At 38.2% G+C, this 23,579-nt stretch overlaps 1 protein-coding gene across 4 annotated transcripts in view; it reads right to left on the bottom strand.

The window, feature by feature from the left end:
* USP33 (ubiquitin specific peptidase 33) overlaps nt 1–23,345 on the bottom strand; it is a 63,202-nt gene extending 39,857 nt beyond the window's left edge. For 2 of the 4 annotated variants that reach the window (XM_060625824.3, XM_060625828.3), the window contains exons 1-5: nt 23,114–23,345; nt 4,573–4,704; nt 4,102–4,155; nt 2,922–2,984; nt 798–950 (exon numbers count right to left, since the gene is read on the bottom strand). In XM_060625824.3, the coding sequence (XP_060481807.3) occupies nt 798–950; nt 2,922–2,984; nt 4,102–4,155; nt 4,573–4,653 (351 nt within the window). In that variant the 5' untranslated portion in view covers nt 4,654–4,704; nt 23,114–23,345. Of the gene's footprint in view, nt 1–797; nt 951–2,921; nt 2,985–4,101; nt 4,156–4,572; nt 4,705–6,883; nt 6,996–15,382; nt 15,521–23,113 lie in introns of those variants that run through there. The other 2 variants (XM_060625826.3, XM_060625827.3) reach the window with 2 other exon arrangements.
* Nucleotides 23,346–23,579: the final 234 nt, after the last annotated feature.

Raw genomic sequence — 23,579 nt, 5'->3', positions numbered from 1 at the left:
GCAAATGATGAGTACAGTAAGTTAGAAACCAACTCTTCTAATATTTTCATTTCCTTTTCCCTATTTTTATAGAACTAGAAAATTCTCAAAATTAAGTGATTAATCTTTGCAAGCCTACACATATTGTGAAACCAAAGATCAATGCTAAGCTTTAATATATCCTATTTGGTTTTCGATAAATTAGTAAAATGTTCTTAGTAATATTAATGGAGGTAGAAAGGGGAGAGAAATGAGGAAAAGGGAGCTGAATTTGTATTTGTAATATCCTATCAAAAAAGGCCTGCCCCCTCTCCTAGAATCAGATTGCTAGAAAAATACACACTTTTTAAAGACAGTTTGTTAGGGTGCCTGACTGGCTCAGTTGGTTACGCAGCTGACTCTTGATTTCGGCTCAGGTCATGATCTCACAGTTTGGCCCACATCGGGGTCTATGCTGATAGAGTGGAACCTGCTTGGTATTCTGTCTCCCTCTCTGCACCCCCCCCCGCCCCACCACTGTGCTCTCTACATGTCTCTCAAACTTAAAAAAAAAGAAGTTTGTTTTTAAGTTTTAAAAACACAAAACATGCTTTTCCATCTTCAGACAGGTGAGCTTCAATCTTACTATAACATATCATTCTATAAAAGAGCAAAGGCTAGCCTCAGTATTGCAATCAAGAAAAAAGGCACATTACAGAAATATTTAAAGTACAAGTGAGGTAGAGTTGTTATACATTTCAACTACGTGACAAATTCTAAAATCATACCTTTTCATACCTGAAAATATATATCTTAATTAAATAAAGTTTGATTATTACCTGGACACTATTTTCTTGGGCTTGGTGAAGTGGTCTTACATGAGGCAAAGAAGGATGAGTTCCTAATTTCCTATCCAAAAAGACTTCTTTGCTGCAAGCATAACACCATACTCGAAGAGTAGTAAGGTTCACAGTAAGATAATGCTTTGTCTCCTATACAATTTCATAGGGGAGGGAGAAGAGGAACCAAAATTAGGTATAGTTGAAAACATTTCAAAAGATCATATAAGGGGATGCCTAACTGGCTCAGTTGGAAGAAGAGTATGTGGCTCTTGATCTTGGGGTCATAAGTTCAATCCCCCACACTGGGTGTAGAGATTACTAAAACAAAAACAAAAACAAAAACAAAAACAAAAACAAAAACACTTTAAAAAAATCATATAAGATAAACTGCTGGCCTTTAATGAATAACAATATACTCCAAAAAGAAGAGTTAAAACTTGAACACCAAAAACATATTCTTTAGATAAACTATTAAAGTATAGTGAATAGTAACAATATATAAGCCTACTCTAGAAATTATACTATTGTCATTTTTCACCACTGTTCAGCATAAAAATAAACATAAGACTAAGACTCTCCTTTGGAGTTAGCAAATAAGTATAATACAAGAAAATAATTGACCAAAGCATAGTAACTATTCTAAAAGATCATAGTAACTATTCAAAAGAATGAGTCAAATGATGTAAGTCAAAGCAAAAAACATCTCAAGCAATATGAATATATGATCTTGGATACATAAAATTCTGGCCTTTCTCAACCAGAGTTCATGGAGAGAATTTATGCCTACAGAAAATTATCTTAGTAACTATTTTCTCAATTCTCACAAGAATGGTACACAGCACTACCATTCTGGATGCACAAAATAGAAGTAAATTATGTACAATGATGCCTGAGGGCTTTGGAATATTCAGGCTTAATTAATTGTCTTGAGGAACCCTGACTGAGAACAATTAATGCTACAGAGACATCAATGTGAAAAAGACAGTTCATGCTCAAGAAACATATAGTTTAAAAAAAAAAAAAAAAAAGAAAGAAAAGAAGCATACAGTTTAGAATAGAAGTTCTACTACACTCTACCATACCATACCATACCAGAATTACACACAAGCACCAAACAACCAGGGTGAAGTAGAAAGAGAACTCCAATTAAGATGTGCAGAAGGTAATATGAGTTGAGACTTAAAAGTTAGCCAGGCCCTATCATAGGCATAGGCATCCACTCTTGACTTCAATTTTCATATTCTCCTAAAATTCCAACTATCATCTTCATAAACCAGGAGGCAAATTTCTTAAATCATTACTCTCTTAATTACAATCTCAATCTAATATTAATCTTAGCAATTCCCCCACCTTTTAGAAAGTATAAGCAAAGGTTTAACTCCTCTTATATAAAAAAGGGGAAAATTTTGAATTACAACTTGAATTAATAATGTTGTATTTGCTTGCTTTCCCTTTCCTTCAGGCTCGCTTTAAAAAATATCTTGCAAAGGGGTGCCTGGGTGGCTCAGTCAGTTAAGCGTCTGACTTCAGCTAAGGTCATGATCTCGCAGTCCATGAGCTGTGCTGACAGCTCAAAGCCTGGAGCCTACTTTGGATTCTGTGTCTCCCCTCTCTCTCTGCCCCTCCCCCACTCACGCTCTGTCTCTCTCAAAAATAAACATTAGAAAAAAATTTTTTTAAATATCTTGCATAAAAATTTTCTATACACCAGGTGATATATGGAATTGCTAAATCACTATATTGTAACTAATATAATACTATATGTTAACTAACTGGAATTAAAATAAAAACTTAAGGAATGCCTAGGTGGCTCAGGCAGTTAAGTGTCTGACTCCTGATTTTGGCTCAGGTCACGATCTCACGGTTGTAAGATCGAGCCCCTGACCCCTGTGCATTGGGCTCAGTGCTGGGTGTGGAGCCTGCTTGGGATTGTCTTTCCCTCTCCCTCTGCCTCTCCCCTGCTGAAGCACTTTCTCCCTCATTCCCTCCCTCCGTTCTTCTCTCTCTCTCTCTCTCTCTCTCTCTCTCAAATAGACAGATAAATAAATAAATAAATAAATAAATAAATGAAAACTTACAAAGCAAGTAAATAAACACCAAAAAAATTTTCTATATACATACCTGAGAATGTATAGTGCTGTGATCTACTTGTGATTCACCACAACCAACATATGAACATCTATTCTATAATTATACAGAAAGAAAAATAAGTCATTTTATAACATGTGTAAATATACAACAGCATCACATTTACATTTACAATTAAGTTTTGATCATACATTTTAACTTAATGACTAAATGACTTTCCATATTCATTTATTTTAACCAAATGGCATTAGGAACAGAGGAATAAAATGAGAATATTTCTAAATTACAAGCTATGTCACCTCTAATATAAGACAAGAATAAAATATTTTAGTGATTAGATGCAGAAATGATGATTCAAAGGGGCACATGCACCCCAATGTTTATAGCAGTGTTATCGACAATAGCGAAATTATGGAAAAGAGCCTAAATGTCCATCAACTAAAGAATGGATAAAGAAAATATGGTGTGTATGTGTGTGTGTGTGTGTGTGTGTGTGTACACACACACACACACACACACACTGGAGTATTACTCAGCGATCAAAATGAAATCTTGCCATTTGCAAAAACATGGATGGAACCAAAAATTACTATGCTAAGCGAAGTAGGTCAAAGAAAGACAGATATCATATGATTTCACTGATAGGTGGAATTTAAGAAACAAAACAGCTGAATATAGGGGAAGAGAAGGAAAAATAAAATAAAAACAGTGAGGGAAACAAACCATAAAAGATTCTTAAACACAGAGAACAAACTGAGGGTTGCTGGAAGGGTGTTGGATGGGGGGACAGGCTAAATGGGTGATGGCCATTAAGGAGGGCACTTGTTGGGATGAGCACTGGGTGTTATATGTAAGTGATGAATCACTAAATTCTACTCTTATAAACTATTATTACACTATATGTTAACTAACTTGGATTAAAATTTTAAAATTTTAAAAAATTTGGATAAAATTAAAAAAATAAGTCTCATAGAAATATATATATATATATATATATATATATACACACATATATATTTAGTGATTTATTAAAACTCTGCGAAAGCACTGGAATTTAAAACCCAAAGTTTATAAAGTTTAATTTGTTATCACTAATCATCTTTTTTTAAAGCATGTTCATTTATGAAATCTGTTAAGTGTCAAAAAACTCTTATAGTTATCCTTATTCAGATATAAATTTTTATAATACCAAAGTTTTGAAACATATACGTACCTCCAAACATGCCCAAAGATTTGGTCCTCTGACTTTACAATCCTGACAAGTACCCTATAAAACAAAAATCAAATAGCATTATCATTATGTTGACACAGCCAAACACATACAAGTGACTAATAATATTACATAAGAAATTGGAGGGGTGCCTGGGTGGCTCAGTTGGTTGAGCGTCCAACCTCAGCTCAGGTCATAATCTCGCAGTTCACAAGTTCGAGTCCAGATAGGGCTCTATGCTGACAGCTTAGAGCCTGGAGCCTGCTTCGGATTTTGTGTCTCCCCTTTCTCTACACCACCCCCACCCTGCTTCTGCTCACGCTCTCTCTCTCTCTCAAAAGTAAATAAATATTAAAAAAATAATAAATTGGAGCCCATGAACACAGAGTATTACAGTAATTTATTTAAAAAAAACACACATTTGAGAGAGCAATGAATGATTTTTCTAAGCAAGGAAAAAACCCTATATCTTACATGAGATTTTTGCATTAAGTCTTCTTTCGTTATTTCACCAACTGAATCCAAATGTGGACAATGATTTTGAAAAGGTGACATTTTGTTAGTAACTTTTTCCTGTCTCCCAAGTATTTCCAAATGAGGTAACACCTATGGGAAAAACAACCAGAAAATATTAATTAAAAAATGGTAAATATTTAAAATCATTAAAATAAAGGCTAAAATAATAAGCATGCATGTTTACAAGTCTACCCTAGTATATTTTTCAAATATACCTAGATTACTTTCATAATTTAAGTTAACATGTACACTGGAAATTTCTCCACAAAATTAACATTATATTGAAACTGATAACTATGTATCAATGTAAGTTTGTTTCTCCATTACTTTTGCTGCTTTTCCCCCTTTCTCCCATTTCATATTTTAGAATATAAATAAAAGGGAAAAAATTAAAGTTATTCAATTTAAGTACTTGTATCTTTTTTTTTTCTTTTTTAAGATTAATCCTTAGACTGGAATAGGAATTAAAAGAACCATCAAATATAAACATTCATTTTCACACTAGCTGCAGCCCCTAGTGATGATATAAATGAAATTGTCTGGTATCTTAGCAATATACCAAGATGGTCACATACTAAAGTTTCTCAAGTTGGCACCACATTGATACTTTGGACCAAATACTTCTCTACTGTGGGGGTTTGCCCTGTGCATTGTAAGGTGTTTAGCAACATTCTTGCTTCAACCCATTAGATGCCAGAACACTCTCACCACTGCTTTTAGAAGTACAGTATAAAATTATGCCCTCCGGGTCACCTGGGTGGCTCAGTCAGTTAAGCGTCTGACTTCAGCTCAGGTCATGATCTCACAGTTTGTGAGTTCAAGCCCCGTGTTAGACTCTGTGCTGACAGCTGGGAGCCTGGAGTCTACTTCAGATTCTGTCTCCCTCTCTCTCTGCCCCTCCCCCGCTCATGCTCTGTCTCTTAAAAAATATATAAAATAAAATTCAAAAAAAATAAAATAAAATAAAATTATGTCCTCAAAGGGACAACATTATCTCAGGTTGAAAACAACATCTTCACAAAATCCTTTCAGCAACCCTGACGTAGAGTACCATTATTATCTTAATTGCATATAAGACTAAGAGTAGACTGGCATAATGAACTCAAGGGGCTACTTTAAGGATGAAATGAGGTAGCACATGTCAAGTGTGTACATACACACACACAGTACTACACATATGCATATAATTTTATTAGGCACTCTGCAGCATCCCTTTATGTACTTCTTTTTAGATGACCAGTAAGGTCTCATACCTCTCTCTCCCATGAGACCACCAGTTTAAGACTGAGGTAGTTTCCCACATCAATTACAACTTTCCTAATTATCTTCAGGAGTTTCCTCAAATTCCATTAAAATAAACAGAAGGCAAAATGTTTTGTAACCCCAATATACTTAACTTCTTCCAAGACATCACAATATTATAAATGTAATTTATGAGAATGATAGGAATACTATAATGTCACTAAATTTTATCTATCTCCCCTGCAGATCTTATGAATCATAGAGCTAACTGATTTACAGCATTCAACGCATAGAAATCTCACAACTGGTTCAAGTAAAGTGAGTGATTTCCAAGTAAAATCTCAAGTTTAAGTCAGTACTTCCAGATATTTCTTGGATGTGTACATTCTTAACAATAAGGTTTTTCATGCCTTTAGTTCATCCTTGGGGTTTGAGAACACTATTTTGGAAAAAATTAAGAAACTTACTAGGAAAGAATAAACACTTATAAATGTGCTAAAATACTAGCCCATTAGTAAACACATTAAACAGAAAGTTTCAATCAAATGAGTCAAATATTATCTTGCAACCGACAAAATACAACAGAAATCACTCCGGGGGTTAATACTGAATAAATCATTATCTCTAAACAGTATTTTTTTTTTAATGTTTACTCATTTTTGAGAAAGAGAGCATGAGTGGGGAAGGGGCAGAGATAGAGAAAGAAAGAGAGAAAGAGAGAAAGAGAGAAAGAGAGAGAGAGAGAGAGAGAGAGAGAGGGAGAGGATCTGAAGCGGGCTCTGCACTGACAGCCGCAAGCCCAATGCGGGGTTGGAACTCATGAACCATGAGATCACGACCTGAGCCCAAGTTGGATGCTCAACCAACTGAGCCACCCAGGCACCCCTCTAAACATGAAATTATTACATAAGATTAAACAAGCCATGTGCCAGACTTTCAGATGCATGAAATTTAACTTAAAATAACTATTAACGTTTTCCATTTCTTATTTATGTTTGTGAAAGGTCTGGCAATCTTTCCCACCCACCTCTCACTTCCTTCTGTGCTTAGATATTTCTTCCTTCTTATCCAATTACCTCCACTGCCAGCCATGATGGAGTGACAGGAACCAGATTTAGCCTCTTTAAATAACTAAAAAGCTAGACAAAATATATAAAATAACGGTTATCAGGCACTGGAAAGTAGGCAACAATTACCCCAGCTTACGCCTAGAAAGAACTTCTAGGCCACAGTGCACGTAGGAGAAAACCCAGTGTCCAGCAGTCTCCTTGAGTTGAAGGGGCAGTGTTGAAAATGCAGAGGCACCAAGGTGGCTAGAATTCACAAGGCAGAGTAACAGAGAGGAAAGAACTAAACACAGAGCAAATAAACTCATGAGGTTTGTAGAGGGCTACCATTAGGTCTTCAGCTGAGTACTTATGAGCATGTGCATGTGATTAAACTACCCTAAGCAGGGGAAAGAATTACTGGAAAAGAATAAGTAGAACAACTCTGGCAGCCAACACAAGTTTGTTTGTGTCCCCACCAGCCAGAGTTTAAAGAGTTCATAATACACGGGGAATAAAGTACTCAGAGGGTATTACCTCAATAATAGGAAAATGTATCCCTAAAGACTACTTTCGTTCTGCCTTTAAAAAGCTCAAAATGAGTATTACAGAGTCAAATTATTCTCAAGGAACATAACTGTGCCCCAGAACAAAGGAATGAAAAAAACCCCAGCACCTGACAAGATTAAAAAAATTACAATGTCTGGTATCCACTCAAAAACTACAAAACAAAAACAAGGAAAAAAAAGAGATCCAGAGATAACACAGAAGACAGGATAAAGCATAGACATTTTTAAATTTTTTTTAATGTTTTTAAGTTTATTGTTTTTTAGAGACAGAGAGCAAGTGGGGGAGGGGCAGAGAAAGGGGGAGAGGAGGAGAGAGAGAGAGGGAGAGAGAGAGAGAGAGAGAGAGAGAGAGAATGAATATGAATCCCAAGCAGGCTCCACACTGTCAGAGCAAAGCCTGATGCAGGGCTCAAACTCACAAACCGTGAGATCAGATCTGAGCCAAAACCAAGAGTTAAATGCATAACCGACTGAGACACTCAGGCGCCCCAAGGATACACATTTGTTTAAAGTAATCTGTACAGGGGCGCCTGGGTGGCTCAGTCGGTTGAGCGTCTGACTTCAGCTCAGGTCACGATCTCGCGGTCCGTGAGTTCAAGCCCCACGTCGGGCTCTGGGCTGATGGCTTGGAGCCTGGAGCCTGCTTCCGATTCTGTGTCTCCCTCTCTCTCTGCCCTCCCCCATTCATGCTCTGTCTCTCTCTGTCTCAAAAATAAATAAACATTAAAAAAAATTTTTTTTAATAAAAAAATAAAAATAAATAAAAAATAATCTGTACACCCAACATGGGACTCAAACTTACAACCCTGAGATAAAAAGTCGCGTGCTCTACTCACTGGGCCAAAAAGGCGCCCCGAGATACATATTTTTTTTTTTTTTAATTTTTTTTTCAACTTTTTTTTTTTTTTTTTGGGACAGAGAGAGAGCATGAACGGGGGAGGGGCAGAGAGAGAGGGAGACACAGAATCGGAAACAGGCTCCAGGCTCCGAGCCATCAGCCCAGAGCCTGACGCGGGGCTGGAACTCACGGACTGCGAGATCGTGACCTGGCTGAAGTCGGACGCTTAACCGACTGTGCCACCCAGGCGCCCCCCAAGATACATATTTTAAAGAGAAACGTGAAGGATAGAAGATAAAAGACCTAAAGCAAATTTCTAAATGTTAAAAAAAAAAAAAAAGTCTTAGGTGAAAAATACAGTGTATGAGATGAACAGCAGATTAGACAATGCAAAAGAATAATGAACTTAAAGACACAGTGAAAGAAACTATTCAAATTGAAATACAAAAAAAAAAATTGAGAAATTAGAGTATCACTCAGATGGGTAGAAAAGTCCAAATTTGATGAAAACAAACACAACAAACTTGAAGCACAAGACATATAAACAAATTATATCATGGCACACTAAAAACAAGCTGCTTAAAACCAATAATAAAAAGAACATCTTCAAAGTAGCCAAAAAAGGCCAATAACATATTCTGGAAACAATACAAGCCAGAAGACCATGGAGCAACATCTGTACAGTACTGAAGGAACACTGTCAACCTAGAATTCCATACCTAGGAAAACACCTTGCAAAGTAAGGGCAAAATAAAGACTTCTTATACAAACGCTGAAAGAATTTATTACCAGCATACCTGCACTATAGAATGTATGTATGTGTTTCAATATTTTTTCTTGTTCATATAATCAAATATAGAAAGAGACATATATGGCCTTTTTTGGGCAATAATACAGACATCCCTCTATCTCAACTTTTTCTTGAATACACATGTCATGATGCATACACTGCATAAATCATGCAATTAATTCTTCTACTGATGAATATTCACTTTGTTTCCACATTGTTATTAAAAATAATCATGGGAGCACCTGGGTGGCTGAGTCAATTAAGCATCCAACTTCGGCTCAGGTCATCATCTCACAGTTTGTGGGTTCAAGCCCTGCATCAGGCTTTGTGCTGACAGCTCAGAGACTTCTTCAGATTCTCTATCTCCCTCTCTCTCTCTGCCTCTCCCCAACACACACACTCTCTCTTAAAAGTAAACTTAAAAAAACTTTTTTGTAAGTTTATTTATTTTGAAAGAGAAAGAGTGGGGGAGGGGCAGAGAGAGAGGGATAGAGAGAGAATCCCAAGCAGGCTCCACACTGTCAGAGCAGAGCCTAATGTGGGGCTTGATCCCACAAACCATGAGATCATGACCTGAGCCAAAGTTGGACGCTTAACCAACTAAACCACCCAGGAGCCCCTAAAAAAAATTTTATAATAAAAAAAATTTTTTAATATATTTAATCATACATGTGAAGATTATTTATGAACTCTATTCTATTCTACTGGTCTATGTCTGTCTTAGTACCAATACTATTAACTTTCTTATGGTAGCCTTTATCATTAAAGCCCTTAATTTTTATAAAATCAAACATGTCTCTTATAACAGCTCTGAGTTTCTGATCTTAAAATTTCATTTGGGCACCTGGGTAGCTCAGTTGGTTAAGCATCTGACTTTGGCTCAGGTCACGATCTCATGGTTCATGAGTTCAAGCCCTGCACTGGTCTCTGCACTGACAGTGTGAAGCCTGCTTGGGACACTCTCTCACTCTCTCCCTCTACCCCTACCCCTACCCCACTTGTGTGTCGTCTCTTTCTCAAAAATAAATAAATAAACTTAAAAAAATTTTCCTTCATCCTTGTTTATATACCTAACGCTATAGAATAACCTTAAATATTTTTTTTAAACAAGGGTTTAAAGACAGGAAGACCTGTCTTTAAAGACCTGTCTTTAAAGACCTTAAGACAGGAACCCAATGTTATTTTCTTCCAGATGGGCTGACAGTTGTACCAGCACCACTTACTACACAATCTACCCATTACCCACTGAATTGTAATACTATCTTTATTACACTTGCACATATTTCTGGATCCCCTATTTTGTTCCACTAATCTACGTATGCCAATACCATAGTTATTTATTTTTTAATGTATCCCTGAATACTTTTAAGTGTATTTATTTTGAGAGCACAAGCGTACACCCACACACAGGCAAGTGGCAGGGGGCAGAGAAAAAGAGGGAGAGAGAGAGAATCCTAAGCAGTCTCTACACCACCAATGCAGAGCTCAATGTGGGGCTCAAACTCACGAGCTGCAAGGTCATGACCTGAACCAAAGTCGGATTCGTAATCAACTGAGCCACCCAGGTGCCCCACCAATACCATATTTAATCTGAATACAAAAAATGTAGAATATTTTGATAACTGTAAGGCATTCCTCCTTCACTATTCCTTTTCAGTTTCCTTGGCTATTCTCTGAATACACTGGAAACATGATAGTTTTACCTAGTTTTCCAATATCAATACTAATTACTTAATTTTACTGTTGTAATGCATTTACTAGAATCTCTAAGACCATCTTGAATATAAAGTGGGGGCATCTGGGTGGCTCAGTCAGGTAAGCATCTGACTTTGGCTCATGTCATGATCTCACACTCCATGGGTTTGAGCCCCACATCTGGCTCTCTGCTGTCAGCACAAAGCCTGCTTCAGATTCTCCGTCTCTCCCCCCTCCTCTCTCCCTTTCCCCCACTCATGCTTTCTCAAAAATAAACATTAAAAAAATGTATTTATATAAATATATACACATATACATACACACACACACACACACACACATACACACACACACGTGTGTGACTGACTGTGAGGGGCCCTAGGTGGCTCAGCCGGTTAAGGATCTGACTTCGGCTCAGGTCATGATCTCACACTTCTTGGGTTCAAGCCCCACATCAGGCTCTGTGCTGACAGCTCAGAGCCTGGAGCCTGTTTCAGATCCTGTGTCTCCCTCTCTCTCTGCCCCTCCCCCACTCATTCATTCTTTCTCTCTCTCTCAAAAATAAACAAACATTTGGGGTGCCTGGGTGGCTCAGCCGATTAAGCATCCGACTTCGGCTCAGGTCATGATCTCAAGACTCATGAGTTCGAGCCCTGCAATGGGCTCTGTGCTAACAGCTGGGAGCCTGGAGCTTGTTTCAGATTCTGTCTCCCTCGCTCTCTGCCCCTCCCCCACTCACACTCTGTCTCTCTCTCTCTCCTTCAAAAATAACCATTAAAAAAAATTTTTTTAAGAAAAGAAATAAACATTAAAAAATTTAAAAAATAGGGGCACCTGGGGGGCTCAGTCAATTAAGGGTTCGACTTCAGCTCAGGTCATGATCTCACAGTTAGTGGGTTTAAGCCCCACATCAGGCTCTGTGCTGACAGCTTAGAGCTGGGAGCCTGGAGCCTGTTTCAGATTCTGTGTCTCTCTCTCTGGCCCTCCCCCACTCATGTTCTGTCTCTCTCAAAAATAAATAAATGTTAAAAAAGGTAAAATAAAATAAAATAAAAATAAAGAAATAAAAGTGATTGTGAACATCCATGTCTGGGTCCTTATTGTAATGGTTTTGCTATTCAGGACATTTGCTATAATTTCCTCCTATTCTTAATTTACTTTTGATTTTTTTAAAGTAAGCTATAGGTCCAACATGGGGCTTGAACTCACAACCCTGAGATCGAGTGACATGCTCTACTGACTAAGCCAGCAAGGCACCCCAATTAGAAACAATCTTAATGAACTTTATTAAATGTCTTCTCAGCAGCTACTGACGGTTTAATATATTCCTTACTTCATCCGATTATATAATCTATTAACAGATTTGATATAAATAACGCTTGCATTGGTGTAATATACCCTATGGGTCAAAATGTACTATTAGCCTGTTGCTTCATATCTAGATTCCACTGTGTATTTCTATTTAGAGATTTTGCAAGTGAAATTGGCCTTTTTGGGTAACATTTTTATCAGGGATAAAAGTTATGCGTGCTTCACAGAATGCATTTAGTACCTTTGCATCTTCTAGACCACAGAAAATGTTCCATTATTATCATTATTATATATTATTTATAAATTAAATGAAACTCAGTTGTGAAACTATCTGCAATGCTGCCTCTTTGAAGGACACATCTTTTTTTTTTTTATTCCTTTTTAATGTTTCTTGAGAGAGAGAGAGAGAGAGAGAGAGAGAGAGACAATATGAGTGGGGAGGTGCAGAGAGAGAGACACACACAGAATCTGAAGCAGGCTCTAGGCTCTGAGCTGTCAGCACTGAGCCTGATGTGGGGCCCGAACTCATAAACCTCGATACCATGACCGGAGCTAAAGTCAGGCACTTAACCTACTGAGCCACCCAGGGACTCAGGACATATCTTCAATCATCTTTAAATTCCTTAGTGAGAATGGGTCAATTCAAGTTTTTCACTTCTTGGGTCAATTTTACTAATTTATATTTTGCTATTAAATTATGCATGCCCTCTCAATTTTCAACTTTGGCATTATAGCATGGTTGTGATATTCTCAAGAAAATTTGCATAACATTTCATTAATCTCTCCTATATCCAGATATCTATGATGTTTCCTTTCTCATTCCTAATCTTGAGTGTTTTTACTTGAATTCTTTTTTTCCTTCTATAGCAGGTTTATCTAGTTCATTGGTCTTGGCAAAAAGACAGCTTTGCAATTTATCCTTTCCACTATTTTTTGTTCTGCTGCTTCCAATTCCATTAAAGTTTTATCTTTAATTTCCACGTCCTACTTGGTTTTGGTTTTATTTTCTTAATCCCTAAATATAAGTACTAAATTCTCTTATTTTTTTACTTAATAAAAGTATTTAATTTGATTACATTTTCCTCTAATGTTTACCAATTAAATGGAAATGTTCTCATGGCTTTCTAGACAGTCTTAATCTCACTTTGATTTTAAAATGTTTTAAGTCCACCATTAGAAGAATGGATATACAAATGGCACATTCACAACTAAATACAACACAATAGTTTAACTGCATGACATGGATGGATAATTAACCAACAGAGAAAGCTCTAAAGGACATAAGTTGGATTGGGAAAAAAGGAAGCTATAGAATGATACATACTGTATAAAACCACTGAAGTAAAAATTTTAAACCAGCATTACAGCACATTATATCTGGATACAGATACATCCTATAAAAATACAAGAGGTATTGCAGGTTGTGCACTCTGAATGTTGCCTCAGAACAAAGAAATGGGGACCGGGGAATAAATTCTCTGCTTTAGTATCTGGTATTAATTTTCTGGTATATAAACAATTTAATGAGAATTAATAAATATAAACAAAAGCTAACAATTTGAACCAAGGCTATTTAGTATTCCTTAACAATTAAACACAACACTATCAAAATAGAAGGCCCTTAATATTCTAGTTACCTAGTTTTACTCAATTAATTCAGTATGGTAAAAAAAAAAAAAAAATCACTCTTTTATTCCTTCTTTTGATAAAGATTTACTGAGAGTAGGCTATTTAGATATAAGGGAGTAAGACAACAGGGGTTCTAAGCTACTTCAATTTCTTCTCCAGCATATACCAAAAGAAAGAAGGCATGCATGCTTTCATTCTGGCCTGACAGTTTGTCCAGGGAAGACAGGTACTAAGCATTAGAGAAGACAGACAACATAAAGGCAGTAAAAATGAATGTATATGAAAATGCTATTTGTTCAGTATATAGATGTATATCCAACAGAAGTCTGAGACTCCTCTAGAAGCGTGTGGTTCACAAGATGGGAATCACTATGGAGCACAAGAAAATTCAAGCTCTGCATGGAAATTAAGGCTTTCCATAATTTGACCTCAATTTGTCCTTACCTTTACAATCTTTTATCTGGCAACCTTTTCCTCTGTCTAGCCTAGCTACAGTATTTGAAATTTTCTCAGCCTTATAATGATAGTAATAACCCCAACTAAAAAATGTTTCTGGCTGAATTCACACACTATGACGCACAGCTCAATTGCCTATCTATAGATTCAAAACTGCTTCTGAAGATGATACTTTTAAGTGGGGGGATGGGAGAAGGGAAATACCATGGCAGTAAAATCAAGTTTCATGCCCAAACTTCTGGCCTTGCCATCCGAATAAGACCAGATATTCAAATTTTAGGAAAAGCACAGGGACCTGTGTTATTAATATATGTTACACATCAAGACATAGTTGGTGACCTAATGAGAACCTTTTAATATTGGGAAACTGCCTGCATTCCACTGTCTAGTCTAACCTGAAAGGTAAATATAAAGTCATATTCAAGCAACCATGAGAAAAGAATTAGGAAAACTGGTAAATAACAGTAATAGAGAAGATTGATACGAATCCAGAAGGTCTCTACTAGCAGGTGGCAGAACTGTTCGTACTTTTAACAAAAATCTGGATGAATATACAGAAGGCAGGCTAGTGAAATATAGTTATATAATTATTTTAAAAAAGATTTTTTTTGGGGGGGTGCCCAGCTCAGTCAGTAGACTCTTGATCTCAGGGTAAGTTCGAACCCCATGCTGGGCACAGAGTTTACTCAAAAAATAAAAATAGGGTGGGGCGCCTGGGTGGTTCAGTCGGTTAAGCGTCCGACTTCAGCTCAGGTCACGATCTCGCGGTCCGTGAGTTCAAGCCCCGCGTCGGGCTCTGGGCTGATGGCTCAGAGCCTGGAGCCTGCTTCCGATTCTGTGTCTCCCTCTCTCTCTGCCCCTGCCCCATTCATGCTCTCTCTGTCTCAAAAATAAATAAAACGTTAAAAAATAAAAAATAAAAAATAAAAAAAATAATAATAAAAATAAAAATAGGGACACCTAGGTGGCTCAGCTGGTTGAGCATCTGACTCTTGATTTTAGCTCAGGTCATGATCTCAAGGTTCATGAGTTTGAGGCCTGCAAAAGGCTCTGTGTTGACAGCAGGGAGCCTGCTTGGGATTCTTTCTCTCTCCCTCTCTCTGTCCCCCCACCCCACTCTCTCTCCCCCCTCTCTCTCAAAAATAAACATAATTAATAAATAAATAAATAAATAAATAAATAAATAGGGCACCTGAGTGGCTCAGTAGGTTGAGTGCCCAACTCTTAGTTTTGGCTCAGGTCATGATCTCAGGGCTGTGGGATCGAGCTCCCCATCAAGCTCCGTGTGAACACAGAGCCTGCTTGGGATTCTCTCCTCCTGCTCCTCTCCCTCACGTGCGCGCTCTCTCTCTCTCTCTCTCTCTCTCTCTCCCTAAAATAAATGAAACAAATATTTTAAGTTTATTTGAGAGAGAGGGCACGTACATGCCAAAGACAGTGGGGGAGGGGTAGAGGAAGAAATAGAATCCCAAGCAGGCTCCATGCTGTCAGCACAGAGCCCAACATGGGGCTCAATCAAACCCACAAACCATGAGACCATGACCTCAGCTGAAATCAAGAGGTAGACACTGAACTGACTGAGTCACCCAGGTGCCCACAAAAAGATTTTTTAAAGACATAAATAAAATTAAAACATAAAACCTAAAAACTGAATAAAATCGTTATCTTTCTTACATGTTTTTTTATAGATGATGGAGATTAAAGAGTACACTTATGATGAGCACTGAGTAATGTACAGAATTGTTGAATCACTATATTGTACACCTGAAACTAATATACCATTTTATGTTAACTATACTGGAAATAAAATTTATTATGATGAGGGGAACCTGGGTGGCTCAGTCGGTTGAGCATCCAACTCCTGATATTGGCTCAGGTTGTCATCTCGTGATTGTGAGGTCAAGCCCCAACATAGCAGTCTGGACTGAGCATGGAGCCTGCTTGGGATATTCTCAATCTCTCTCTCTCTGCCTCTCCCCTGCTCACACTGTCTGTCTCACAGTAAACACTTAAAAAGATAAAGTATGTTATGACGAGCACTGGATGTTATACATAAGTTATGAATCACTGAATTCTACTCCTGAAACCAATATTACAATATACATTAACTAGAATTTAAATCAAAATCTGAAACAAAAACAATTTTTAACTTAATAAAAAATAAACTGAAAAAATAGTTTTTAAAGAAAAAATAGGGGCGCCTGGGTGGCTCAGTCGGTTGAGCATCAGACTTCAGCTCAGGTCATGATCTCGCGGTCCGTGAGTTCGAGCCCCGCATCAGGCTCTGGGCTGATGGCTCAGAGCCTGGAGCCTGCTTCCGATTCTGTGTCTCCCTCTCTCTCTGCCCCTCCCCCATTCATGCTCTGTCTCTCTCTGTCTCAAAAATAAATAAATGTTAAAAAAAAAAAAAAAATTTAACAAAAAAAAAAAAGGAAAAAATAAACTTTAGAAAAATGAACTAAAATTAAAGATGTTGATACAATATTCTAAAGGAGGGTTCAAAGAATCTACTATCTAAAGTGATGGTAAATGTATATGTATATATATATGTATACATACACACACATATATGCTAATATATATATATATATATATATACTTAATACAGGGTGAGATAATAAGCACTCAATAAGTAAATATTAACCACTATGCAAGCAATTCAAAGCATGGACATTTAGAGAGAAAGCAAAGGTTGGAGGACTTTACATATGTGTTCCAATTATTTGGACATAATGATCAAAGTATGAGGGATCCTTTCTTTTTTATATAACCAGAGAAAAGTGAGAAATAGCAAACCCAATCAATGGTGAAGATTTTCAGTGATTAGAGCTACGCAAAAATGGAGGGTCAAATCTTGGGAAATAGGATGTTGCCCATCATTGTTACCAGAGGCTGGATGACCACCTGTCAGAGGTATTCCAAAGGACAGTATTTTGCACTAAAAAGTCAATTCTAAGATACTCTAATTTAGAAAAATTAATTTGCCTGTCAGAAGTTTCAATTTAGACTACTGTTTCACCACAACTAATCTGACTAGACCAAGTGGCACTATTTTAAATATTAGGCTTTAGAATTATTTAACAGCAAAAATGCAATATTGTAATAAGCTTATGGCTAATTTTTCCATATTTACCATAGAAGAAAACTGCTATACAATAAAAGCAAGCAGAAAAAAACTGTTTTGATAAGTGGAAATATTAATGAAAAGAGTGCAAAAACAAAAAGAAAAGTTTACTTCATTCTAAATCAATCTACAGCTAAGTGTTCATGGAGACTTTTTAACCTATGAAATCTGCTGATGACCACTTTAAAGAAATTTCTTGTTTCTTGTCCTTTAAAACAATATTCTAGCTGGGGCGCCTGGGTGGCTTGGTCGGTTAAGCGTCCGACTTCGGCTCAGGTCATGTCTCACGGTCCGTGAGTTCGAGCCCCGCATCGGGCTCTGTGCTGACAGCTCAGAGCCTGAAGCCTGTTTCAGATTCTGTGTCTCCCTCTCTCTCTGCCCCTCCCCTGTTCATGCTCTGTCTCTCTCTGTCTCAAAAATAAATAAACGTTTAAAAAAATTAAAAAAAAAAACCAACATTCTAGCAAACACAAACTCCTTCAAATCTTCACACAGGTCTCACAGTTCTATAACTCCTTCCCTATTCGTTAAGATTCAAACCATAACATAGAAAAAGAAATGTAACACTAATTTTCTAGTTTCCATCTTTCTAAAAACATGTGCCTTTGACCCTTAACAGTCTAATCAATGGCAGAGCCTTATTAAATCTATTGAGAGAACTATATAAGCTCCTGATTTCTCTACCTGCAATGTATCTGTTCTAGAATCTATTCTTAACATTGACACAATAAATCATCCAAAAGCATCTCTCTGATCTGATAACTCTCACTCTAAATAAAGTGAAATTTGTAATTAATTAGCATTTCCTACAAAGAAAAAAAAAATCTGTCCAATAATGGCAAAGTACAGTCAACTGTCACTTTATCTAGTTGAAATACCTGTAACAAACACTAGGGAAAGAAGAGAAAGGAGGGGGAGAGAAAAGAGAGAGAGGAAGAGAGAGGGAAAACAAGAAAGAATGAATATGACAGAGTTCTGAGAGAGGTTCAAACCAGCTGAGGTAATTTTCACCCTAAGTCACTTCTGAGCAAGATGGAGAGGTGATTAAGCAACAGTATGTTGGCATTATGGGATAATCATTAAAATCACTTATGAAGACACCTTAGAAACATGAAAAAACAAATGCAACCACCATATTCAAATGAAAACCACTCTAAGAATTAATTTTGTCTTTTTTGTTTGTTTACCAGAATATTGGTGATTATAAAAAAGAATCAAGGGGCGCCTGGCTGGCTCAGTCACTAGAGCATGAAGCTCTTGATCTCGGGGTTGTAAGTTCGAGTCCCACATTGGGTGTATAGATTATTTAAAAAAATAATAAAATGTTTAAAAGTAAATAAATTTTAAAAGAATCACAATTTATTCATCAAAATTTATTCCTCTACTAAAAATATCAGAAATTCTTCAAGATTTTATAGTTAAAACTGTAGTGAATGGTCTTATTTTATATCACACTCAGTCCCATATTTTCATATTACCATATTTCAGGAATGTGCTAGGCCCTGGTAATACAGAGATCTAAGTAACAAAGACTTATGATCAAGATGGGCCAAACAATGTAAGTGTAGTCAGGGTGGCAGCACTGCTCAAATCCCCAAAGTACTTTCCCTTTTGAATGGTCATACACTCTCTATTAATGCTCTTCAACACCCTGAAATTTTTATTCTCCTGAAGTAACTAATGTGAGTATCAGTGACCTTCCGGCAACCCTCCTCAATCACAAGTTAACTTTCAAATGTCAGAGCCATCTTGGATTCCCTCCTGTACACATCCTGTATTCTATCAATTACTAGATTCTCTGTGCTTTTTCACCAATTTTCCTCAATTCACATTTCTTCTTCTAGGTTTCCACAAAAATTGAGGCTTTTATTGCACAACTGAATTATTTAATGAGAACACATATTAACAGAGTTAAGATCTGGTCCCCTATCCCTTCAGCTCATCTCAGTATTCACTTGCAGTCTGGTAAGGACATTATCCGAGCACACACTCACAACTTCCCACCTCCACCACTCCTCTGCTTCTAAATTCTCCAGCACCTCAGGAGCTTGCCTAACCTTAGCCAAGGCAACTAACTGTGCGCAAGGCATTTCAAAGACAATCTCAATCAGTGAGGTCCAGTAGGAGAAAAACTCTTCAACTCCCCTTCATTTGGCAGGACAATTCTGAGGCAGTTCTACAAAAATCTCCATAGGATTAACCTCCCCAGTTGCCCATTAGTTGGCTTTTCTTTCCCCTTCCCTCTTTTTTTTTTTTTTTTTTTTTTTGGTGCAAAAAGGTGATTTTATTAAAACATGGGGGCAGGACCCATGGGCAGGAAGAGCTGCACCCTTCCTTGACTCTTTGCCCACTCTCTCACTGCAACTTCTGGCGTCTCACCTGCATACGTGTCTTTTGTTTTTTTCATTTAAGTAAGCTATACTGCCCAACATGGGGCTTGAACTCACAACCCCAAGATCAAGAGTCACATGCTCTACTGACTAAGCCAGCCAAGCACCCCTGAACCCATGTTCTTATCTCAAGGCCTACTTTCAAGATAGCACGTCAGAGAAACTTACGAGGGCCACAGAAATAACGCTCTGGACATCATAACCTAAAGCTGCCCAAGCAGTCTCCTGGTCTCAACCTACTCCCAATTACAGCTCATTCCGCATTCATGTGCTAACACATACCTCTTCTGATCAAACACCTTTAATGAAGTCTTTCATAATTTGTCTTTTTCACCTCCTATTACTAACTTATATAAAACATAATAATTTACTATCTGCCAAATTATTCTACTAATCCTTTCTTAAATATAACTTGTACCTTTCCAGGAACCCAATTATCTTTTTTTTTTTAATTTTTTAATGTTTACTTATTTTTGAGAGAAAGAGCACAAGTGGGGGAGGGGCAATGAGAGGGAGACACGGAATCGGAAGCTGACTCCAGACACTAAGCTGTCAGCACAGAGCCCAACACATCGTCCAACTTTCAAGGTGTGAGATCATGACCTGAGCCAAAGTCACCCAACTGAGCCAACCAGGCACAACTATCTTTTCATTTTAGAAATGTCCTATGGAATTCTCGTATCGAAAACCTTTCAAAGCTCACTCATCTCAAGTACTATCTCTACCAAGACTCAATCACAAGTAATATCTCCCTCACCTAAATTCCTGATTATAATACTCATATGGTACTTACAGCGGGGGGGGGGCACGACTACTTGACAGAAGGCTTGACTGTAATTACGTTCTTTGAAGGCAGAAACCATGTTTCATTCTCTTTCTTTTCCAAAGGGCTTTTCCTTGTAAACTAAACAGATAACTTACTTAGCCTTCTAAGATAAATTTATTTCGATACATGAATAATTTTTAAAATATTAGTTCTTGGGGAGCCTGGCTGGCTCAGTGAGTAGAGCAAGCAACTCTTGATCTCAGAGTAATGAGTTCAACTCCCATGTAGGGTGTACCGCTTAAAGAAAGATAATAATATCAGTTTTATTTATATACTATACTGTACAAAATTCATGATCCTTTTTATAGATGATTAAACCATTCTACTTATCTTGTACTCTTTGGAGCTATCTTACTTATTAAAACGCTCTTGTAATCACATGCAGACTTGAAAAAAAAGGTTTAAAAACTACACTAAATAAGGAAGTGTTACTGGGGCACCTGGCTGAGGAAGGCTCAGTCGGAGGATTTTGTGGTTCTTTTTTAAATTTTTTTTTTTAAGTTTATTTATTTTTGACAGAGACAGAGTGCGAGCATGAGCTGGGGAGGTGCAGAGAGAGAGGGAGACACAGAATCCAAAGCAGGCTCCAGGCTCTGAGCTGCCAGCACAGAGCCTGATGCAAGTCCCGAACTCACGAACTGTGAGATCATGACCTGGGCCGAAGTTGGATGCTTAACCAACTGAGCCACCCAGGGGTCCCAAGTGTATGTGACTCTTGATCTCAGGGTTCTGAGTTCAAGCCCCGCACTAGATGTAGAGATTACTTAAGTAAATAAAACTTAAAACAAAAAAAAAGAGCTGTTACTTATTCTTTTCTTTTTAAAAAATGTCTACATTTCATGTCTCACCAAAAATCGTTCATTATTTATGTACTTCATTTTCTTGCAACGAGTCCACAATCTGTCATATATTACAATTCACAGTGCTCTAATATCCAGCTGAATTCCAATTTTTATCAGTTATTTCAGCAAGATTTTTTCAGGCTTTAAGGAAATTCTGATCCTTACACAATTTCGAAATGCTTCTGTCATGGGAAAAGACTTTACTTCTTGGCATTCCTAATTTAGAAAACTGGCATGAGGTTCAAACAAGATTGCACATGTGAAAGGTCACTGAAAATTCTAGCAGCAATACATAAAAATTAAGAATTATCTCCTTAACTCAGAATTTCAAATATTTAAAATAAACTATTTACTACAATCTAACTGCCCTGTTATTTGGTTATTGGTAGTTTATAAAAAGCTCATTAAGACAAAAAAGTGAAAGTCGGCAATAAACCAGATCAAAAATAAGATGCAATCTTATGTAGACTACCCCTCTTGCATACAGCAGTTCAAATATTTTATTCTTGTAATATTTTTGTATAGTTCTTTTTTTTAATCCTACCAAAGTAAGTGAAATAACATAAACCTACCAGCATAATGTAACTATTACTATTACCTTCTCTTAAAATTAGCTTTGTCTTCAGTAAGATTCCTACTCTTTCTCCTTACTTATATTAATAGCCCGAATTCATTATTTGTATTAGGTTCAAGTAATAGCTTATTATCTGCTTTGGTCAGACCTTCCCAAACGATAAAATCGTCTCATCTAGAAATGGAACGAAGAAGGCCTCATTATTTTTTAAACAGGTTTTTCTTAAAGGAAAAATAATCTAATTAAGCTAACAAATTATATAATTCTATACAACTATTAAGAAGTCTAGAGATCCTTGTAAAATTCATTCTCAGTTTAGAGCCTATGGGTGCTCCTGCTAGGATTTTACCCTCTGATTCAATTTTCCAGGCCTAATACTAATTACATGAGAATGTAAATCCTAATAAAAATATTAAGTTGAGGGCAAAACACCTAGGAGATTTTCAAACAACAATTCAACTTGCACCCTGTAAACATTCAAATAAAGAACATTTTGTACTTGGTAAATATGTACGAGTAAAAAGATCTGGGAAACCACACACTATGGAAATTCGACACAAACAAAAGCTGTAGATGGACAGACTGTACGGGATAACCTCTGAAACAATATGGATCAAACACTGGTCGAAGAAACATTCCAGGGAGAATGACACCTAAGATTTTCCCGTTAATAACAACGAATAACGGGGCTTTGGGGCTGCACAAACAGGTCCGATCACCTCAACTGCGCTGCAAAACGAAACCGGGACCTAGGAGCCAGCGCGCTGCGGGGCTTTCAGTAGTCTGCACCCACCGGGAGGGCCTGGCAAGCCGGAATGGAGATACCAAGGAAAGGAGCGGGGCCCCTTTCAGGGACTCGCTACACCCCTCTTATCTCCGGCTTCCCAGGGGAGCGCCCCCTGGGGACCCTTCCTCAAATTTACGACTGACTCGCGTCCTCCGCCGACCCCTATCGGGGCGGCCACCAGATCATTCCTGAAACGCAGAGCACTGAGAGAGACTGAGGCCTTCTTCTCGTCCATGCGACCACCACATCCCTAGACCAAGAAAAAGAGGCCACTGCAGCGGCCGCAGCCCCAGCGCGCGGGAGCGAGAACCGAGACCGGCCCCTGGCTGCAGGCGAGGCGCCCTTCGGCCCCGCGCCCCTCCCAGGAGCGCCGCGCTCACCTCCACGGCCTTCCCCGCGGGCCCCGCCAGCACAGCCAATGGTGGCCTGCGGCCGCACCTCCGCAAAATCCTCTCTCACTACCCGGGATTCAGGGAGGTGAGGCGTCGCGTCGGGAAGGTAGGAAAACGGCTCTGCAGCGCTGCCCGCAGGGTCCCCGCCTCCCGCACCGGCCACTTTCCGCAGCAGCCGCAGCTCCTTCCGGTGTCTCCGCGGACGCCGCAGGCGTCTGGGGCGCCGCGGTTGGGCGGGAAGGGGCGGAGCTGCAAAGATATCCCGTCCCGCCCCCAGGGCGTGGCCGCGGTGGCAGGGACCAGGTGCGGAGACCCAGGCCTGCCCTCAGGATCAGGGCTTACTTAGTAGTTTGGGTACTGGAACTGAGTACAAATCAGAGCAGTTTTAGGCTTTGGGCTCTTGTCGTTTTTACACGTGTTCTCCCGCTCTTCTGCATTCACGCTATACGGCCTT

Source organism: Panthera onca, chromosome C1, assembly GCF_046562875.1.
Source record: "Panthera onca isolate mPanOnc1 chromosome C1, mPanOnc1 haplotype 2, whole genome shotgun sequence".
Classification (NCBI taxonomy): Eukaryota; Metazoa; Chordata; class Mammalia; order Carnivora; family Felidae; genus Panthera; species Panthera onca.
Note: the sequence above shows the minus strand (reverse complement) of the source record. Positions and strands in the feature narration are given on the sequence as shown.